This window comes from Diplotaxodon limnothrissa, linkage group LG23 (genome assembly GCF_057381915.1).
Source record: "Diplotaxodon limnothrissa isolate DT_005_m linkage group LG23, D_limnothrissa_male_GT1.1, whole genome shotgun sequence".
Taxonomy (NCBI): Eukaryota; Metazoa; Chordata; class Actinopteri; order Cichliformes; family Cichlidae; genus Diplotaxodon; species Diplotaxodon limnothrissa.
Window position 1 is genome coordinate 21,039,094 of NC_140617.1, and position 14,741 is coordinate 21,053,834.

The 14,741-nt window shown below is 41.4% G+C and overlaps 1 protein-coding gene across 1 annotated transcript; it reads left to right on the forward strand.

Moving 5' to 3' along the window:
• The first annotated feature begins 1,213 nt into the window (after positions 1-1,213).
• Positions 1,214-10,891, forward strand: iqcb1 (IQ motif containing B1). The gene is made up of 15 exons (XM_085348505.1): positions 1,214-1,341; positions 3,520-3,656; positions 3,750-3,918; positions 4,003-4,120; positions 4,204-4,279; positions 4,371-4,470; positions 6,553-6,725; positions 7,735-7,844; positions 8,528-8,646; positions 8,965-9,031; positions 9,174-9,249; positions 9,877-10,028; positions 10,111-10,248; positions 10,348-10,504; positions 10,617-10,891. The coding sequence occupies exons 2-15, from the start codon at positions 3,533-3,535 to the stop codon at positions 10,889-10,891; spliced, it is 1,854 nt and encodes a 617-aa protein (XP_085204631.1). The 5' UTR covers positions 1,214-1,341; positions 3,520-3,532.
• Positions 10,892-14,741: the final 3,850 nt, after the last annotated feature.

Consider the following 14,741-nt stretch of genomic DNA (forward strand, 5'->3'; position numbering starts at 1 on the left):
TATTAATGTGCAAATAATACATCGTTAAATCATAAATGAATTAACATAAGCAATTATAATAATGATAATAACACACTTGTGAGATGTTCTCCAACAAATCAGAAAGTTAAAGATTTATTTCACATGACTCAGAAAACGCAAAGAAGTCACACACAGCTGCAAACGTCTGAAGGGAAAAGATAGCAAACCTCCTCAGAAATGAAGAGAAAATAAAGTGCGAAGAAATGTACAATAATATGTTTGAAGTGAAGCTGAGCAGCAGAGGAACCTACACAGCTGAATGAATAAAGCTGCAGCGCCACCTGCAGGAGAGAGAAGCAAACAGCAGACTGACCTCAAACTGCGGGATTAAAACCAAACAGGATAAAAGAGCTGTGATTAACAGCAACAGGGTTTCACCTTTAAATCAGTTTAGTTTCACATTTTTAATCTCCTTTTACTCGGAAAATAAATTGTTATTCTATTCATTAAGCTGCACAAGTACTTTCTTATTTTAATATCTGACCATCTTTGTGAAATTTTTAGAATATATTTCATGCACTTCTAATATTTTTCTACTCATTTAATAATTTTAATAAAAAAAAATTTAAACAGCATTAAATATACATAAGTTATAATGAATTAAATAACAATAGACTTTCTAAAAATAAAGTTGTTTTAAACCTTATTACTAGACTCATTAATTCTTATACAGTTAATTTTTTTCTTTCAATTTGTTGATATCTTTTAATATGGAATTTTTTGTATTTTTAACTGTGCTTTATTTTTTCCACAATATTATAATTATATATCTTATATTATAATATAATTTTTTTTTTAATTTTTCACATATATTAAAATACTAATAATTATATATCTTGAAAGTATAGCAGAAGTTTTTGATGATTACTTGATTTTTACAACACATAAATTGTGTTAAAATATTTCACTAATTTCACCAAATGCCACTTGCAATATTTAAAATTATTTTTAAGACATGAAAAAAAAATATTTTCACTTTAATTTTCTATTTATATTTTTGTTATTTTAACATGTTTAAACGTTTAAATAAAGATTTTCATTAAAGTTGTTTTTTTCCTGAATGAAACTTTACTGCAGAGGGGTGTGTGCCGTCGCTGCGTCATGACGTCATGTTACCGTAGTAACAGAGGAGTCGTTTGCTTACTCTGTGCTAACAGCTAACAGAACTAGCTCGTTAGATAATAGTCGCCGTTTCTTGAGTTTTTAAGTGAAGGTTTGTAACTCAGCGAGTGACCATAAGTGCTATGTAGACGGCTAATGTAACCGCTTGAGTCACTCAGTGGTATCAAACTGTTAGCTGAGACGACAAACACGAGTCAGGTGAGGCTCTGCAGACACACCGGAAACACTTCTGTCTGTATTAGCTTTAGCGGGGCTTTACTTTGTGTACCTGTACTTTAAAGCCACTTTACCTGAGAGCGTGTTGCACCATCACACAGAATTTCAGATGGAAATGAGAGCACTTTTTTATAGTGCACTGATTTCCTGCATTATGAATTTTCTCTCTACAGAGACCGAAGAGGGTCATTTCGAGACGTTCTAAGACTATAATATTTATACCCTTTATATGAACTCCTAAATAGATTTTTTTCACACTTTGGGACTTTTTTAACTCTTAAAAGTTTAACCCAAGTGCTTCTGTCAACATTTTTAATATTATTTTGTAATTTGTGGAACTTTTAAAAGGTTTAACGGTTTGGAAATATTTAAACACATTAGGAATAGTTGAACTAATATATTAAAAAACTATTTTTGGTGTCTAAGATTTAGGTATGTTAATTCTTGTAATTAGAAGTTTTAATTCTATTTTACAGTTTTTTCTGATTGCTTAAGCACATTTTTTGTAACTATTGGCTAATTTTGCAAAACTCTTCACACAAATAAGAAAACCTGTCACCCAATAATCAAAACATTGTAGTTCTCTTGCAAAAGCAAACACAGCTAGATTAACTCTTCACACCTTCGTAAAAATGGTGTTTCCGTATCAAACAGTACACACAAGCCATCATCTACTAAGCACACAATGCGCCAACTGCACACTGATGGTATGAATACAAAACACATCTGGCTTTTGCTTTCTCTGTGCACAAGGTAGGCTATGTCAGTTTGAGCTCATACTTCTGTCATAGATCCATAAGCATAGAGGGATCCAAACTTCAAGTTCTGGTGTTTATTCAAACACATCAAAACAAACACAAGTGTTTATTTCCAAGTCTAGGATTATTTGCAATCGCCATAATGACTATATGGGTTACTTGGTCTGCAGTGAACATGCTTCTTCTGCCCCCAGCATCTGGTCATCTAGCAATTCTGTAAAGTAACAATTTCAGTATTTTTACATCAATGGTATCGGTGTGTTTCTCATTGGCATATGGCAGTGCTACAAATCTTTGTGACTGTACTAACCGATTCTCATTTCAAGATGTCCTTATGGTACTTGCTACAGTGTAGCGGCTCGAGTTAGGCTGGACCCGTTGGCCAGCTACCCTCAGGGTCATTCCACGGTTGATTACATGGTCCACTATTGTAGCTCTGATGTCATCAGCAATTCTATTTCTTACTCTTCCTACCCTTCCTCTCCCCCCTTCTCATCTTCCTCTCCCCCCTCCTCGTCTTCCTCTTGCTCCTCCTTGTCCTTGTCGTCCTCTTCATCCTACTTCTTCACCTCCACATCCTCTTCCTCGGCCTCCTCTACTTCTCACTCTTTCTGCTCCCTCCATTGTACTCCGCACACACAGCTTACCTGTATTATAGTGCTTAGGCTGATTGCAAAGTGAACTAATTATCTAAAAAAGTTTTCACATGTGAAAGTGTGCCAGACAGTTGGCAAATTAGTGTTAATGATAGCCATACATGTGTATACTTTTGCTAGGAGTGTGTTGGAAATTTGGTAATTGAGTGTTGTGCAGTGAATTGTGCCTACAGTTTTGCAAAGTGTGTGTTACAAAATTGCAAACTGAGTGCAAAGCAGTTTTTGTGCTTTTAGTTTTGCAAACTCAGTGAGTGGTTTTGCTATAAGTCTGGATAGTTTTAGAGATTGTGCTACAGGAATCACAGTTAGGGTTTAAGCATTCAGAAAAAACTGTAATCACTTTAATCAATTTAGCTGCTAGAGCGCCCCCTCCCCCCAAAAAAGTGACAAATTCAATGTGCTGTATATATAAATGAAATATAAGTTAATAAAAATGCTAACAAATTTAAATGAACAGAAATGATTGTAATCTTTTAAACGGTTATAGTTTATTTTACCATTTCTATCTGCAATAAAAGGTAAAGAACTCCCTTTTATTTTTAGCTTAATTTAACATCTAATGTTTTGAAAAATTTAATACAGACTTAATGTTTCAAATAAAATTACTGTATTTTTTAAAATATAATTGAAATGCTATCAAATTGCTATTTTAATGTTTTTATTATTTATCATTCTTTTTAAAAACAAAATTATGGTATTTATGTTTTGTATCAGATATTTTGGAAATTATTGTTTTGTGTTTACAGGAAGTTGGAGGTGATGGAGGTGAAGAAGAAGCCCGAGGAAGAGGAGAATGAGCTGGTGTTGGAGCTGAAGGGGCAGCTGGAGAATGAACACCTGACCCCGGTGGAAAAACTCAGACTGCTGAATGATAGCTTAAACAGTGAGAGGCTCACTTCCTGTCAGTTCCTCTGTCAAACAAAATTTCAGAATAAGAGCATGTACAACTCTTTTTATCTTACATTTCCTGTGTTAGATGCTCTGAACTCGGCAGCTGTCCACGTGAACAGTGGCGAGCTGACTCGGCTGAAGTCTCAGCTGTATCTGAGCGGCGTGCTGATCCACTGCGTCCGTGTTCTGTCTCTGCATCCCAGCAGCCTGTGGGGCGACCTGAGTGCCGCTGCTACACTGGCCCACCTCACCAGGTAACCTGAGATCACAGCTTCACTTTAAACTGAGGATTTATTTGAAGGAGGATGGCGATCCCACACCTGTCTGTCTGTCTGCAGCTCCTGCTGTGTGGGGGTGGAGCCTGGCCCACACTCTGAGACCTTTCATCGGCTCTTCCTGCCGTCAGTCGTGGATGCTCTGCTGTCATTGGCTGCTCAGCTGGTGAACCGAACGGAGGTGAGAAGCTTGATTTGGTGGATGTTTGAGCTGAGCTGCAGTCAGATTGAGGATGTAAATCTTTCTGTGTGTGTGTGTGTCAGAATGTGTCTCTCCTCAGGAAGGTGATGGACTCTGTCGGCTGGCTGCTCGCCGCTCACACTCACCTCACAGAGAAAGGTCAGTTGACTACTAAACCTGCAGCTTTCAGTACTAAAAAGACCCACGGGAACTGTGTTTAACCTTACTGTGTTTGTGTGTGTGTGTCTAGTCCTCAGCTCCATCCACTATGAGCAGATCCAGGTGTGTGATGATGTCACTGTGTCTCTGCTCTGTGTCCAGATGTGGATTCAAACCTGCACGGCCAACAGGTAACACACCACCTCCTGTCTGTGACTGTGTCGATAAAGTTTATTCAGACGGACCCCGTCTGTCACATCACTGACCTGTAAGAAAGAAGCATCTGAAAACTTTAGATTAAAATGTTGTCACTACTGAGCTTGTCTGTGAAGGTTCTCAGTCATCCAGGTCATCGTAGTCAAAGGAGCTTGCAAAGAAAAGCATCTGGACTTCTTTAAGTTACTTGAAGACGTTTCACCTCTCATTTGAGAAGCTTCTTCAGTTCTAAGGTCAAATGGTGGGGAGTCCCAGATTTAAACCTAGTGGGAGTATCCCCCCACAGAGGGACAAAAGGACCCCCTGATGATCCTCTAATCGCCTGAGCCAAGGTGTGAAACTGGGTGTGGGTCCGAATCAGCCAGAGTTTCGGGTGAGTTCATTGTGAAACCTGGCCCCACCTTATCATGCGAATTCCTGAGGTCAGATGGCCCAGGATGTGAGTGGGCGTTAAGGCGTCTGGGAAGGGATCTCAAAACTGGATAATAGATGGCAGAGAGTTGGTGTCGTAAACCACCGCCTCTGTTCAAAGATGGTCGCTCACAGTGGACATAGATGGCTTCTTTCACTCCTCTTTCAAACCATCTGTCCTCTCTGTCCAAAATGTGAACATTGGCATCCTCGAAAGAGTGTCCTTTATCCTTAAGATGCAGATGGACTGCTGAGTCTTGTCCTGTGGAGGTGGCTCTTCTGTGTTGTGCCATGCGCTTGTGAAGTGGCTGTTTGGTCTCTCTAATGTAGAGGTCTGGGCATTTCTCGCTGCACTGTACAGCATACGCCACATTGTTAAGTCTGTGTTTTGGCGTTTTGTCTTTCGGGTGAACCAGTTTTTGTCTGAGCGTGTTGCTGGGTCTGAAATACACCGGGATGTTGTGCTTGGAGAAAACTCTCCTGAGTTTTTCTGATACACCGGCTACATAGGGGATGACAATGTTTTTGCGTCTGTCTTTCTTATCCTCCCTCGCTGGTGTCTGATCTTCTTTTCTGTGCCTTTTTGCTGACTTTAAGAACGCCCATTTAGGATAGCCGCACGTTTTGAGTGCTTCCTTTATGTGTGTGTCATGGGCCGTGGTGCGCGGGCACGAAAGGATCCAGGCGCAGACTCCGAGCTAACAGAAAGACACTTTATTGAAACAACGAAAGGCGACCCGGGGAAATTAGAGAGCAAAACAGAAACTAAAAACCCGGGGAAACAATGACACGAGGAAGCCGGGATCGGGACGGCGGGGGGCTGCAATAGAAAGGGGAGATGATTACTAGGGAGCCAGGAAGCGGGGAAAACATATCAGGACTGAGTTAGAGTAGGGGCTTACGATAGAACGGGACCGTGGGAGCTCGGGAGGGAAGTGTGGCAGTCCGTGGGGGCAGGAAGTCCGTGGGAATGGCGAGTGGGCCAGGTGAGCACCGCGAGATCCAGTTGAGCCGGAGGACAGGCAGGTAGCAGATGCCGAGTAGAAACCTGGACAGAAGTAGGCAGGTTAAACAAAGTTCCAAGCAGAAGAGAATGCACACTTTTCGTGGAAGTCTGGTTACCACTGTGGGGATGACTAACGGACTGGCGTGGAGCATCCGTCAGCGCCGGATTAAGTGGATCTCCGTGTAATCACCGTGATGGAGAGCAGGTGTGCTGGTGATGGCCCAGCCCGGGGGTGTGGCTACCCGAGCATCACGCATTCCACAGACACAGGACCACGGACCATGACAGTGTGTGTTCCTTCTTTTTTCCTTCAGGCTTGGAGGGAACATGTTCTGCCCGGTGGTGTAGGGTCCTAATTACTCCAAGTTTGTGTTCCAGAGGGTGATGGGAGTCAAAGAGGAGGTACTGGTCCATGTGTGTGGGCTTCCGGTAAACTTCGATGTTGAGGTTGCCATTCTCTTCAATGTGCACAATGTGCCTCTCCTGTGTTCCAGGAAAGGCAAACAGTTGTCCTTTGACCTTAGAACTGAAGAAGCTTCTCGGATGAGAGGTGAAACGTCTTCAAGTAACTTAAACAAGTCCAGACGCTTTTCTTTGCAAGCTCCTTTGACCACTACTGAGCTTGTTCTTCTCCCTGCAGCGACTTCCTGTCTGGGTTGAGTGACGATTCCATACTTCTGCTGCTCAACGAGGCCATTGGCCAATTAGCTCTCAGTTCTGACTCTACGGTGGGAGGGGCCTCCCTCAGATTGATCCTTCTTATGGCCAGTCAGCTGGGCCGCTGCCTCCGGCCCCTCCTCCTCAGCTTCAGAGGTCAGTAGTCTCTTGAGGGCTGTGTGCCAATCCAGGGGCAGCATCCTGAATGCATCGGAGGACCCAGCCCACGTAGACCACGAAGGCCAGGTCCAAAGACCGAGAAGGCCGGAAGTGCAAGGCTGTTGCGTCACCGCTGTCTCAGCGGAGTTTAATAAACTCAGCTGTCTGCTTTTGGCTATCTAAAATATAACAGGACATTGGAGTAAATTCTAGACCATCTCACACTTCTGTTTAATCAGTTTTCTGTTTAACGTTTATTCAGCTGTGTGAAAACTATAACTTTAATCTCAGCCAAACCGATTTATTAAACAATAACATATTACTTCTATATCATGTTTAACCTGAGTAGCGAAAGACTGCGCAGGGTCAGAAAACGATGTGATGGGAGTCCAGTATTCTGGCCGGCTCTAGTGAGCCTTGACCACCTGGTCAGCTATCAAGCTGGTGGGTAACAGAGGTCTCCAAAAATGTCACAGCAATTTTGCAAATATGTGATGTCTCGATAAACCAAGCAGATATTTGAACTTTACACAGCTACATTTTTGCCTGAAAAAATGTTAAAAGTTTATTTTGTGACCCAGAAAGAGTAATATTTCAAACTCTTTAGCCTCGCTCCTCTGCCATTGCGGTGTTTGAAAAGTATTTCTATATTATTATAAAAATATTATAAATAATAATTTAATTAATAAAGGTTAATAAGAGCAATATTACAACTAAGTAGCTCCCACCATTGTTGGAAACTGGAATTGGTTGAGCTGCGCTATGAATTCTGGGCCACGAAGGATACACCCGACCCATCCTTCAAATTCGGGGAAATGAAGGATGCATTTGTTGGCTGCATTTGGAGCAGCCTTCGAACTGGGACAGCATTCGTCGCCTGGCTGTGATGTAATCGGCCTCCCAATGCAGCCTCCGAAGGATGCAGCTGAATTGGGACATAGCACATGTGTAAGTGTGTCACAGCAGCCGAAAGGTCAGAGGTCACTGTGTGTTTGTGCGTCTGCAGGTCTGGACAGCCTGCTGCACAAAGACTGGAGGGGGCGGGGCTTCGACCGGGGCATTGATCAGCTGATCGCTCTTATCCAATCAGAGAAGGATGTCGTTAGTCAAACACAGGTGGGTTCGCTTTGTTAATTATTAAAGTCATAAAAATATTTTTGTTCTGACATTGTTTTTAAAGGAAAAAAATAATTCTCTGCTAAATTTTAAGTGTATTCAAAATATTTTATTGGTTTATTTAATATTTTTATTTATTTCTTAAACAAAAATATATTTTTAAATGTTTTTTTATTATTTACATTTTTTCTAACATTATATGTAAAAATATTGTGAAAAATAAAACCGATTTTTAAAAATATATATTTTTAGTATTCTTTCATTTTAAATGTTTTTATGTTAACAAAAAAATGTAGTATTTAATTGTTTTTCAAATACAAATTTAAACAAGTTTTCAATTAAATAAAATATATTAATTTTATTATTAGTTATTTAATTAAAACTATATTTTTATATTTAAGTGCCTTATTTGGGATATTAAAATAATTATTTTTAATTTCATTAACAAAATATACTTTGGTAGCTTAAATTTTTCTCTCTCATTATTTTAAAACATTTGACACTGTAAAGCTGAATATGGATTACATTGTTTACCTATTTTATTGAAATAATTATTTTATTTACTTATTCTTTTATTTGTCTCCTGGATGTAGGACAGATTATTTCCTGCCATATAAATAAATTTAAAATAGCATGAGAGAGAATACTTGGCTTGACCTCTGACCCCTGCTGTCTATGTGCAGGGGAGTAGTGAGCATGTGCGGGCGGCATGTGTGATCCAAGCAGCCTGGAGGTCGTATAAGACCAGACGCAGAGTGAAGAGTCTCAACAGAGCCGTCAGTGTCCTGCAGAGGAAGTACAGGTGACTACTTCCTGTTGTTTAGCCAACATGAGAGCACAGAAGCCCCGCCTACCTTAAACCAATTATCAAACTGGAGGTTTCAAACTGTAAGACTTCATGGCAAACTAATCTAGAATTTAATTTATCAGACAGAACTGATGGGGCCCAGTATAAGATGAATATATAATAAATAGGGATTATTTTAAACTGTTAATCATGCAAAGCTACATTAAAAGAGTCAGAGGATTAAAAAACAAAAGAGCTGGAAACAAGCAGGAGCTTGGATCAAAGCAACCTCACAGATGCCTATAGTTCAACCTGTGTGTGTTTGTGTGTCAGGGCTCGGAGAAGGGAGCAGCAGCAGCAGAAGGAGGCGCAGCTGTGGGAGGAGGAGCTCAAGTATCAGGTGAACCTTTCTGATTCATATGACAAAACTGTTAATTCTTCTATTCTTCTAAATCCCCCTTAGCTATTCCCAGAGTTACATTTTTAATTTGAAGGCTGTGTGTGTTATATTTACTAAAGCTTGTTCGCCGTGCTGTTTTCAGGTGTGTGTGAGACGTCAGCAGGCAAGGAGGAGGTTCCACCAGAAACAGAGACAGCTGCTGCAGCTGCTTCCAGCAGGTGAGAGACACAAAGCACCTGAAACCACGAGGCAATGTAGAAATCACTAAACCTTAAAATCCCTCCTGTTCAGACTCAGAGCGCCATCTCTCTGGGTTTGTCTTTAGTTTCTGTTAAACTCATGAAGTCTGCGTTTTAGAAAGAAAGAATTCCTGAGAGCAGATTTTAAAATCTTATAAAGGAGACGCCTGTACCTCACAGGGTTTATAATCTCCAATTTTCCTGCACAGCCCAATATTTCTGTCATGAAGTTTAGTGTTCGTTTTTCAGCTAAACCGCTACGATGATTCATCTAAATGAAATGAATCATCAATGCCCTGCGACAGACTGGGGACCAGTCCAGGATGTACCCTGCCTTTTGCATTAAGGCAGCTGGGATAGGCTCCAGTGCCCCCCCCCAGCGCAAACCTGAAAAAGATAAGCGGATGGATGGATGGAAATCATAATGAAAGAGAGTCTGGGGACATTTTTGTGTTCTCATGTGGAAGATTTGTTTCAAAATAATGAAATTTTTTTTTTCTAATTTTGTTCAGTGAAGGCTGAACAGAAGTTTGATTTAGGGTTCTGCTTTTAACTGGTGGGATCGTGGTTGGTTTCAAACACCTGACTCTGTGTTTGTTTGTTCAGACCAGGTGCAGTCATACCTGCAGGAGTGCGAGAATCGAGCCGCTGTGGTGATCCAGAGCTTCTGGCGAGGCTTCAGAGAGAGACGACACTACAGCAGCACGCAGCGGCACATGCTCAGACGAGAGCGAGCTGTCAGGATGCTGCAGAGAGGGGTACACACACACACACATCTGTTAAGTTGTATTCTCTGGAGCTGGTTACTCTTTACTCCGTCTTATCTTACGTTTCTTTCAGGTGCGTCGCTTTCTACACAAACGACGAGCAGCAAAAGTCCCGCCCCTCCCTCCTTTCTGGATTGGTCAGAAAGGTTTGACAGACAGCCGGAGGGCGGAGCTAAAGCAGCAGGTGGATGAGTACATCACTACACATCAGGTACGAGATTGATTTCAAAAAGTCCTCAACTGTTACCCATGATGTTTTGCACGCTACTGATTTGTGTGTGTGTGTTTGTGTCTGTGCGTGCGCCCTCAGTCGTTCCGTGTCTCTCCTGAGGAGTGTTCCTGCCTCCATGAGGAGGTGCAGCTGCTGCTGCTGTCAGTGCTGCAGACAGGAGCTCAGCAGAGGATGGAGGAGCAGCGGGTAGAGGCACTGCTGGCTCACGTGCACACACAGCTGGAGCTGCTCCGAGGTCCCTCACACACTCACACACAGCTTCACACATCTGGAGTTAAACTGAGATCAGTCGGATCAGTTAATAACAGTTGATCAATTAGTAACCAGTAAACATGTTGGCTCTACAGATGCTCCGCCCCTCTCTGTTGTCACAGAGACAGATGCTGACACCTTCCTGAGCCCGTCGGGTCCCGTCGCTGCTCGTGCCCGTGACGCCCACAACGCCATGCTCCAGGCGAGCCGGCTACCCTGGTGGAGGATGCTGGGAGACACGGACGCAGGTCCTGTGGATCCATTGGGCTCCACCCACCTGCCTGAGCTGGAGGAAGAGCTGGGAGGACTGTACATAGGAGGGACAGTGGCGGACAAGAAACAGACTCAGGTGGACGAAGTCAAACTGTAACGTGATCTCTCAGGTGAAATATGGACTCGCGCATCTGCTGACGAGGAAATGTTCTTATAAACATAGACTGTAAATAAAGGTTGGACATTACCCATTGTAAGTGTCTGTGTTTGGATGAGAGAATGGAATGCTAAGCTATTAACTCAGCCTACACTGTATAGGAGCATCACACAGACCTGATGCCTGCTAATTAGTGGTCAGTAACATCCAAATGAAATCCTAGAATTCCACTCTCCAAAACTGGAATATTTGGTATTGTTGTTAACCACTAAGCAGCCATGTTAGTCTATCAGAAATGCTTCAAAACGGCTCCGACAGCACAAATATGTTTGAAGGTCCGGTACAGGGTTTCCAGTTAGCTAAGGTGAAACCTAGCAAACAGCTAGAAGCTGCCTATCAGTCAAACAGCCCACACCCCTAATTCAATTAAATTCTGTTTTATTTATATTGCGCCAAATCACAGCAACAGCTGCCACAAGGAGCTTTATATTGTAAGGTAAAGACAGTAATCCTACTCTTATCTCCAAATATACTACTGCTGGGCGATTTTAACATCCACATGGACAACACATCAAATTCAGTCACAAGAGATTTTATATCCTGTCTGGACAATTTTGGCTTACACCAATATATGGACGTTCCCACACACTCCAAAGGACACATTTTGGATCTTGTTTGCTGTATTGGTGTCACCCCTAAGAATTGTGCTGTATTGGACATGCCTTTTTCAGACCATAAATTAGTTTTATTCAATGCTAGTCACCCACTATACAAAAATTAACAAAACCGCTCAATTACTTTTAGAAATATTAGGGGCATTGATCTATCAGCTCTTTCCCATGGCATTAATAATTTACCTACCAACTCTGTTTCTTTCTCTCGCTATGCGCCATGGTAGCCTACTCATCTGAAATTTGCCAACTTAAAGCTACTGGACGCCGCCTGGAACATCTCTCCAGGAAAACAGGACTTGCTATTCACAAGGACATGTATCTCAGTCATATATAACATTATAAAGAAGCTATTCATCATGCTAAATCTGCTTACTACACCTCTGTTATTGAATCCACTGAAGGAAACACTTGCACTTTGTTTTCTACATTGCATAATATTGTTAAACCCCCAGATACCTTTGCCATACATACACACTCTGCTGCAGTTTGCAACAAATTTATGGATTTTTTTTTTCACCAAGATTGAGAATCTTTACCAACAATTGCCCTCGTCCTGTGAAATGGTCAATTGTTCTGCATTTTTTGTCCTTCTCAGCTGTCATTCTCTCTATCCAATTTTGAACTTCCCACAATAACTCAGCTATCTTCCATAATTACTAACTTAAAGTCATCATCGTGTATACTTGATCCACTCCCGACAAATCTTGTTAAACTCTCATTCCCGTCTCTTGCCCCACTGATTGCTAATATCGTACACTCCTCTCTTATATCTGGTTCTGTTCCTTCTTCTCTTAAAACTGCAATAATAACCCCAATACTGAAGAAGAATGGTTCAGATCCCTCCAATCAAAAAAATTATAGGCCAATTTTGAATCTCCCTTTCCTAGCAAAAATTGTTGAAAAAATAGTGGCTGCACAGGTTCATCATCATCTCACTGGAAATAACTTGCACAAACAGTTTCAGTCCGGCTTCCGTTCATGTCACAGTACAGAAACAGCCCTAGTAAAAATCACCAATGATCTTCTGCTTGCAGCTGATTCTGGACTTATATCCATCCTCATTCTCCTTGACCTTACAGCAGCTTTCGATACTATCTCCCACCGCATCCTCCTTCACAGATTAGCATCTATTGGCATCGATGGTACAGACTGTGAGCGGCCAGTGAGACAGTAATCATCTATCTCCTACCCCTAGGTAATATTTTTAGGAAGCATAACATCCAGTTTCACTGCTACCAAGATGACACCCAGCTCTACCTATCCTCCAAACCCACAGCTACTCTCCCACCCACATCCATTTCTGACTGTGAAATCAAGGTCTGGTTTACTCACAACTTTCTTAAACTTAATGGCAATAAAACAGAATTCATTTTAATAGGCACCAGATCAAAACTGACTACAGTTCCAACCAGTCTTTTGTTATCCATTGATAACTCTGTTGTCACACCCTCCCCTCAGGTTAAAAGTCTTGGTGTCATCCTCGATAGCACTCTGTCCTTCACAGCACATATAAATAATACCACTTGGTCTTCCTACTTTCATCTTCGTAATATTAACCGTCTTCGTCCCTCACTCACACCACACAGTACCGCCATACTTGTCAATGCTCTTGTCACATCTTGTCTGGATTACTGTAATTCTCTTCTCTATGGTCTACCTCATAAATCCCTCCATAAATGGCAGTTAGTTCAAAATACAGCTGCTCGTATTATTTCCAGAACTAGATCCACTGAACATATAACACCTGTTCTTAAACAGCTCCATTGGCTCCCAATTCACCTCCGTGTCAATTTCAAGATCCTGCTTCTCACTTTCAAAGCGCTTCATAACCTTGTTCCTCCATATCTATCCGATCTTCTTCATACATACTCGCCCCTTCCTACACTCCGCTCTTCTTCAGCTTCCCTTCTGTCTGTTCCACCTGCTCGCCTGACTACCATTAGACTCAGAGCCTTTAGTTGTTCTGCCCCGAGACTTTGGAATGGACTTCCACTTGCTCTCCGGACCGTCTCACCACTTTTAAATCACGTCTCAAAACTCATCTATTTAGAATTGCATACACCTGATCTGTCTTAGGCCATTTTTACCTTGCTCAGTTTTTATATTTGTTTTTATATTTGTTTTTATACTTTTATGACTCTTTATGTCTTTTATCTTACCATGTTTGCTATATATACATTTTTCTTATGTTTTTATGGTATTGTTTACGTGTTACTGTAAGGTGACCTTGAGAGTGTGAAAGGCGCCTATAAATAAAATGTATTATTATTAATAGTAGTAGTAATACAAGGAAAACAGAGAAAACCCCAACAATAAAATGCTAATTTATTAGCCTTAATACAATTTAAACAGGGGTTATAAATAAACTCACCTCGTGTACAGCTGTTCTGAAGGAGGAAATTAGCTTTAGACATCAAAGACGCAGATAATAAACTCTCTGTTTAAAAGTCCTTGTAAACCATTTTCCTACACAACCCAGAATGCACCCTGACAGGTTGGTGGAAAACATCCACTCAGATTTTTTTTATTGCTGCTTTTATTGCATTAATCTTAATCAGACACCAGAGGGAGCCACTCCTACAGCCCAGCAGCATGCTGGGAAGAGGATTTCTCTCCTGGCTGAAAGAAGGATGAAGAAGAGGAGGGTGAGAGGCGCTTGTTTTTTCTTCCCTGCACAGCAATCGAAGAACGGCGTTTGTTTCACTTTTTAAAGTTTAAAATGATTGAAGTCATTAAAGTTCCTCAAACAGCTGGAGGTTTCAGGAAACTCCTCCTCCTTATCTTTCTCCTCCTCCTCTTCCTGATGCGCTGTGATGTCAGAGGCGCTCCAGCATGCAGAGCCGGGTATCGATCGCTCTCATTGATTATTGACCGAGCCTGACGGGGAGCAGGGGCTCAACAGATGTTACATAAACAGTTGTTGAGCGTGTTGGAGGGAAACAGCTGCAAGAGAGCGACGCTGCAGACGAGCAGGTAGGACATCGCTTTTTATTTTACACTGCTGTCTTCATCATCATCTTCAGTAAAACTCACATGTGAAAACACTTCTTGTACACTCATCTACAGTAATGTGAAGCTAAAGTACAGTTAATAAATCAGCATTTATCATGAAATCCTCAATCAAAGCAGGACTTTTATTAATAATAAGTTTAAAAACAGGACTTTTTGACCCATGT